The sequence below is a fragment of the Ustilago hordei genome, assembly GCF_900519145.1.
Source record: "Ustilago hordei strain Uho2 genome assembly, contig: UHO2_contig_03, whole genome shotgun sequence".
In the NCBI taxonomy this organism is placed as follows: domain Eukaryota; kingdom Fungi; phylum Basidiomycota; class Ustilaginomycetes; order Ustilaginales; family Ustilaginaceae; genus Ustilago; species Ustilago hordei.
The window spans coordinates 2379013-2386727 of record NW_024545288.1 but is presented as its reverse complement, the minus strand read 5'-3'; the positions used below and the strand labels follow the sequence as shown (position 1 = coordinate 2386727).

At 50.3% G+C, this 7715-nt stretch overlaps 2 protein-coding genes across 2 annotated transcripts; both read left to right on the top strand.

Moving 5' to 3' along the window:
- Positions 1-2359: 2359 nt before the first annotated feature.
- On the top strand, positions 2360-3787 carry UHO2_02309 (uncharacterized protein; the record flags this gene model as incomplete). Its single annotated transcript, XM_041559746.1, has 3 exons — positions 2360-3330; positions 3387-3494; positions 3541-3787. 3 exons carry the CDS (start codon positions 2360-2362, stop codon positions 3785-3787), a joined length of 1326 nt encoding a protein of 441 aa, XP_041415680.1.
- Positions 3788-4269: 482 nt separating this feature from the next.
- On the top strand, positions 4270-6903 carry UHO2_02308 (uncharacterized protein; the record flags this gene model as incomplete). Its single annotated transcript, XM_041559745.1, has 3 exons — positions 4270-5226; positions 5797-6092; positions 6150-6903. 3 exons carry the CDS (start codon positions 4270-4272, stop codon positions 6901-6903), a joined length of 2007 nt encoding a protein of 668 aa, XP_041415679.1.
- Positions 6904-7715: the final 812 nt, after the last annotated feature.

Here is a 7715-nt window from a genome sequence, read left to right as displayed (position 1 = left end):
GGAGGAGCAGTGTCGAAGGAGTCGACACAGCTCAAGAGGCACAGGGGTGCCAAGCAGGAGAGGCCCCTGAGCAGTACTCGATGAAGAAGGTACTCTCTGGAGAGAGAGCAGGAGCAGCATTGCTGGCGATGCTGAGTAGAGGTATATAACCATGCTTTCTCATCATCATAGGTCGAGTGGATCCTCATCCACTCTACTCACCATAACTAGTTATCACTTCAGCATAAGTATATATTAGTTTCAGTCAGCATAGCAGCAATCCATCAAAGGTTGCTCCTCATCGTAGTGTGTGTGTTGTATCACCACTACCTGATGTCCGAAGGCACCCATAGCAGGTTAGCAGTCCAGATCAAGATAGAACCGAAGGCAGTAGTCCACTGCGGTCCGGGGGTCACTTCAAGCATCAAGTCAACACACTGGACACTCGTGTTGACGCCACCAACCTTATCACCAACACCATCAACCTCCTTATCATCAACACTCACCAACCTTATCACCAACGACATCAACCTCATCATCATCAACACTCACACCAGACCTTGGTGTCATCATAACCGAAGCATTGATATTGATCATGCCGAGCTACCCCTGAACGGAGTGTCCACAGAGGTCAGCCGAAACCTACGATAGTATATACAATGAATGCCACCTGCTGTCACTGCACAACTTGATAGTCACTGATACCGAGACAATAGCTGTTGCACAGTTTGATAGTCACCGAGTATCTCAACAGACCGACCTGGGTTTCAGGCACGAGACCCCTGACATTAGAGTGGATTGTTCAAGCAGCTCCTCACGATCACCATGATGGACCCAGACCTCAACAATAAGCTCGATAGACTACTCACTCTATTGGAAGCACAGCTAGAGCTTACCAGACAGGGTCATCAAGAGGAACAATTACAACGAGCTCAACTGAGCAGGGAGGAGACAATGGACCTCTCTCACTCAGAAGACCAAGCAGGAGGAGGAGATGAGTCTATGATAGGAGACCCACATACTCCTACTCCAGCTCCATGACCAAGACGATCAGTCTCATTCAACCTGGATGAGCAGGAGGACATCAACTACGAGAAGTATGCTTCACCTACTGGGCCAAGATATGTCAAGACTAAGCTGGACCCCTACAGCAGGACCAGGACGGACCTGTCATGGGCCTGGATGCTCAAGAAGCAGGAGAGTCACGGGTTCATATGGAAGGAACACAGGTATCGAAGATCTAGTCGAGATCAGTAGAGAGCATGGTCGTAGTGCAGTCTCCATGGAGACCATGGACTCCTATGGACTCACATGCAAAGGAGGGCCAAGCACAGCCACGAGGAGGACCAAGCTCAAGGAGCAGGCACAGCCACGAAGAGGACCAAGCTCAAGGATCATGCAGATGGTTACCACTCAGGGGCTCGAGAGACAAGAGCCAAAGGAACTGTCACTGATCAAAGGAGGAGGAGCAGTGCCGAAGGAGTCGACACCAGGTCATGAGGAGGAGGAGCAGTGTCGAAGGAGTCGACACCAGGTCATGAGGAGGAGCAGTGTCGAAGGAGTTGACATCAGGTCATGAGGAGGAGGAGCAGTGTCGAAGGAGTCGACACAGCTCAAGAGGCACAGGGGTGCCAAGCAGGAGAGGCCCCTGAGCAGTACTCGATGAAGAAGGTACTCTCTGGAGAGAGAGCAGGAGCAGCATCGCTGGCGATGCTGAGAAGAGGTATATAACCATGCTTTCTCATCATCATAGGTCGAGTGGATCCTCATCCACTCTACTCACCATATAACTAGTTATCACTTCAGCATAAGTATACATTAGTTTCAGTCAGCATAGCAGCAATCTATCAAGGTTGCTCCTCATCGTAGTGTGTGTGTTGTATCACCACTACCTGACGTCCGAAGGCGCCCATAGCAGGTTAGTGGTCCGGATCAAGATAGAACCAAAGGCAGTAGTCCACTGCGGTCCGGGGATCACTTCAAGCATCAAGTCAACACACTGGACACTCGTGTTGACGCCACCAACCTTATCACCAACACCATCAACCTCATTATCATCGACATCACCAATCTCATCACCAACACCATCAACCTCATCACCATCAACACTCACACCAGACCTTGGTGTCATCATAACATTGATATTGATCGTGCCGAGCTACCCCTGAACGGAGTGTCCACAGAGGTCAGCCGAAACCTACGATAGTATATACAATGAATGCCACCTGCTGTCACTGCACAACTTGATAGTCACTGATACCGAGACAATAGCTGTTGCACAGTTTGATAGTCACCGAGTATCTCAACAGACCGACCTGGGTTTCAGGCACAAGACCCCTGACATTAGAGTGGATTGTTCAAGCAGCTCCTCACGATCACCATGATGGACCCAGACCTCAACAATAAGCTCGATAGACTACTCACTCTATTGGAAGCACAGCTAGAGCTTACCAGACAGGGTCATCGAGAGGAACGATTACAACGAGCTCAACTGAGCAGGGAGGAGACAATGGACCTCTCTCACTCAGAAGACCAAGCAGGAGGAGGAGATGAGTCTATGATAGGAGACCCACATACTCCTACTCCGGCTCCACGACCAAGACGATCAGTCTCATTCAACCTGGATGAGCAGGAGGACATCAACTACGAGAAGTATGCTTCACCTACTGGGCCAAGATATGTCAAGACTAAGCTGGACCCCTACAGCAGGACTAGGACGGACCCTTACCCTCTGGACCATGAGGAGGATACCAGCATCATGGCAGAGCTTAACTGGTCAAAGCCCATCGCCACCCCCTTTCCAAAGTTCAATCCCCGAGACATGGAGATCTTCATTCTAGAAGCCGAAGCATGGTTTAAGTTCAACCAGGTGTATGAGCAGTCTAGGATGATCAATCACATGGGTGCTCAACTGGAAGGGACAGCAAGAGAGTGGTGGACCTCCAAGCTCTGTATTGATAGAGCTAGAGAAGGAAGGTTGTTCAATGATTGGCACTACTTCACAGAGCGACTGTCAGAGCAGTTCAACCCACGCAATGCTAGGATGGAGGCATACAACAAGCTGTTGGCTCTCAGACTCACAAGTGATGCTCCTGGTGCCACCACACGTCATGTAGAGCGGTTCAGAGACTTGGAGGGACAGGTCAACCTAGATGACAACGAGCTAGTGATTGATCTCTTCAGAGGTAGCCTCACTCGTAGCATACAGGAGAAGTTCGAGAGGAATCCACCTGGGAAGAGATGGGAGTGGTATCGAGAGGTTGAGGAGATCGATCGACAGAGGATGCTACTACAGCAGTCCTCGGCTAGACACTCACTCCCAAATGCCACGTCACCTCCACTAAGAACTGGGTCTCGGCCAAATCAAAGTTCGATCCCCATCCGACAACCCACTCAACCTTATCCAGCTCGATCACCATCACAAGCAACTACACAAGCAACTATACAAAACCTAAACTGACCCCTTCCTCATCATCCCACCCAACCCTCGAAGCAAGGAAGCCCTGCTCCATCAGGTATCAACACCTGTCATGTATGCAAGGGTATCGGCCATTGGGCCAGAGACTGTCCCAGCAGGAGGGTAGACCCTCTTAGCTCTCGACCCATGGGACCAAAGGTTATGGTCACCACAGCAGACCCCTTCGAGGAGGCCACCGACTCAGGAGATGGCCACACAGGCAGCACTGAGATGGGTGACCCCGAGGCCATGGACCTCAGCTCATACCAGCAACCCATGGACCTCGACCATGAGGAGGAGGAGCATGATGATGATGACGATGAGGGAAATGTCAGTGGGGTGATGCACTGATGGCATGCATTGCTCTACAAACCTCCTTGCCATCACTCTGTATATATCAAGATTGTCAAGTATGTTTCTCTACCAGTGGAGGCAAAGCAGTACTGGAGCTCTCTGGAATGGTTCAAGACCATCCTGCTCGGATACTAGCTGATACTGGTGCTGGTTTGTCCATAGTCTCAGATTCTTTCATTAGTAAGTACCAAATACCCACAAAACCCATAAAAACAAGATCGATCCATGGTGTCACCAGGCACCAACTCTCCATCAATAGTTCTGCGAGCATGCAGGTATCTATTGGTACACACAATCTGGGTGTGGTCGAAGCTTCAGTGGCCGACACTGTGGACTATGACCTCATCCTGGGGTTCACTGAGCTACGGAGGCTCAAACCCACCATACAATGGGATACGGGCCAGCTGGAGTTCAAGACTCAGGAGCAGGACTGACCCCCAAGGAGACCCCCTGAGGCAGCAAGAGCAGGGGACCTAACCATGAGGAGACCAACCCTTCATGGTAACGAGTTTGTCTCAGCAGAGCACATACTACGAGCAGCTCTGGAAGATGGACCCATAGGGTTCATGCTGTTGGAGGAGCCACCATCATCACTCCTGGCCTTTGGTTTTGTACCTACAGGCACAGACAAAGGAGTCGAGATGGAGGTGGAGGTAGACAAGGTGGTGACGGCTGCAGACATACCAAAGCCATACCAACACCTGCGAGATGTGTTTGATGAGGTGGAAGCAGACAAGCTACCCCATCATACCGAGCATGATCTCCACCTCGAGTTGATAGAAGGAGGTAAGCCACCTCAAGGGCCCCTATACCTTAAGGGACCCAAGGAGATGTCCGAGTTGAGGAGGTACTTGGATGAGAACCTCGAGAAGGGGTTCATAAGACCATTGAAGAGCCCAGCACGATCACCAGTGCTCTTTGTACCAAAGAAGGATGGAGGTCTCAGACTCTGTGTGGACTACAGAGGTCTCAACAAGATCACTGTCAAGAACAGGGCACCATTGCCCCTCATCGAGGAGCAGCTGTTCTTACTCAGGAAGGCAAGGATCTATACCAAGCTAGACCTTAGAGCAGCATACAACCTCATCCGGATTGCTAAAGGAGATGAATGGAAGACAGCTTTTGGCACTCAGTTGGGACTCTATGAGTACCTAGTGATGCCCTTTGGCCTAGCCAATGCTCCAGCTCACTTCCAGTCATTCATCAATGACATCTTCCGAGACATCCTTGGGATATATGTGGTAGTATACCTAGATGACTTCCTGATCTTCAGTGACACTGAAGAAGCACATGTGAAGCATGTCACTGAGGTCCTCACTTGCTTAAGGAGCAACAGGCTCTTTGCTAAGCTGTCAAAGTGTGAGTTCCACACCAAGACAGTCGAGTTCCTGGGGTACATCATCAAGCCAACAGGCATAGAGATGGACCCAGAAAAGGTGCGCACTGTCAAGGAGTGGCCAATGCCGGAGTCAATCCATGACATCCAGAGGTTCCTGGGTTTTGCCAACTTCTATTGAAGGTTCATAGCCCACTTTGCTCACATAGCCAAGCCCTTGACAGCACTGGTAAAGCCTATAGAACGGTTCAAGAAGTTCGAGCTACCAGAGGAGGCCCAACAGGCCTTCCACAAGCTCATCCAGGCCTTCACATCAGCAGGAGTGCTTCAGCACTTCGACTACCACCTTCCAACAAGGTTGGAGACTGATGCAAGTGACTTTGCTATAGCAGGAGTACTCAAGCAGGAGCATGAAGGATGATGGCATCCAGTGGCTTTCTACTCTAGGAAGATGTCTTCTGCCGAGAAGAACTATGAGATCCATGACAAGGAGCTCCTAGCTGTGGTTGCCTGCCTCACTCAGTGGCGACACATGCTAGCTGGACTACCGAGCCAACTGGTCATCCTCACTGACCATGAAGCCCTCAAGTACTTCAAGTCACAGAGACACATCACAGGTTGACAGGCTCGATGGGCCATACTACTAGCAGACTTCGACTTCATATTGCAGTATCGACCAGGAGACAAAGGTGGTGAACCCGATGCTCTCACCAGAAGGACAGACATGCAACCAGCTGGTGAAGAGCAGGATCACAATGTGAGGCAACTACTGCCTCCTCGAGTGTTCAAGGAGACAGCAGACCATGACTCGATCCTAGTGGCCCCCATGATCTCGATGGAGTCCATAGCATCAAAAGGTCTCAGAGACCTGGTCAAGATCTTCCAGCCCTTAGACCAAGAGCTACAGGAGATACATAGGAAGAAGCCCTTCAAGGTCAGGGATGACCTATGGTACAGTGGAGGAAGGTTGGTTATCCCCAAAGTGATCATGCCAGGGAGGATCAACAACTGACACTCAAGGAGTGCCAAAGAGGTAGATGGACAGTCTCTCTCTGTAGAGCACCTGCATTTCATGGTGATGACTCAATGCCATGATGGCATCACTGCTGGACATGTGGGAAGAGATGCTACCATCAAGGCGGCCCAACAACATTACTGGTGGCCAAACATGACAGCTTGGATTGCAGATTATGTAGCAAGTTGTCCTGTATGTGCCAGGTACAAAGCTCCTCGTCACTGTCCATATGGGTTGCTACAGCCACTAGCAATGCCAGACAGGCCCTGGGGCTCCATATCCCTCGACTTCATCGAAGGATTACCACCATCAAGGAACTATGACTCCATCCTCGTCATTGTTGACAGGCTGACCAAGTTTGCCATACTAGCTCCAACCCATAAGACAGTCATGGCCAAACAGACTGCAGTGTTGCTATACAGACACATGGTTAGACTTTTCAGATACCCAGACCACATGGTCTCGGACCGAGGCAGGCAGTTCATATCAGGAGCATGGAAGGCATTCACAGAACAAATGGGTGTGAAGCACTCACTTAGCACAGCTTACCATCCTCAAACTGATGGTCAGACAGAGAGGGTCAATCAGGTCATAGAGCAGTACCTAAGGATGTACTGCAACTATGAGCAGAATGACTGGGCTGACCTGCTGGACACTGCAGCCTTTGTATACAACAACACAGTCCACAACAGCATTGGTGTCTCACCATTCTTTGCATGCTATGGATGGAACCCTAAGGCTCATCCTGATATCCCTCAATGACTAGGAGTCAATGATCCAGGTCGCTTCGAGTACCTCATGGATGGAAAGGAGCATTGCAAGTACCTCCAGGAGCAGATCAGAGAGGCACAATGTAGATCAGTAGACCAGTATAACAGGAAGCACAAGGACATTGAGTTCAAGGTGGGTGATATGGTCTATATCAACTGTTGAAACTGGAAGACAAGGAGACCCACACCCAAGTTAGATACTCGGTTTGCAGGACCCTACCCAGTTCAGGAACGAGTAACCTACCTCCCACTCTGGAGGATAGTCCCCAGTAGCGATTTTTACCACCAGCCTAGACACCACCAATCCTTCAGACCAACCAGCTATCTCACCATTGGTAGGTACATGACAATCAAGGGTAGGAGGGGCTGGAGTACAGGCCAAGTCTAATTCCACAGCATCATGATGGTCAGAGGAAGAAGTCATGGGGCATTCCAGGTCAAGGAACAAAGGATCAGGTCTGTACACGTGCCCAAGGGAGGAGCAGAGGGAAAGCAAGGAAGCAGTTGGGCTCAGGAAGGCTGAGTCATCAGGAAGGGAAGATGTAGGCAACAGGGGAGTCTGGATAGAAGAAGTCAGACTCTGAGGGGCAGGGTCATCATTAGAAACCTCGACCATTGTAGTAGGAGGTGAAGGGGAAGTCCTCGAAGGATGAGAATGATGAAGATGGGGCATACCGAGTAAAGGGATATTGGTTGCATGATATGGTAAGAGGAGAAGAAAGAGGGGATGAAAAGAAAGATGAAGGAGGGCTTATATAACCTCGACGGAGCTCAGCTCTGGAAGGGGGGGTAATGTCACAGGGA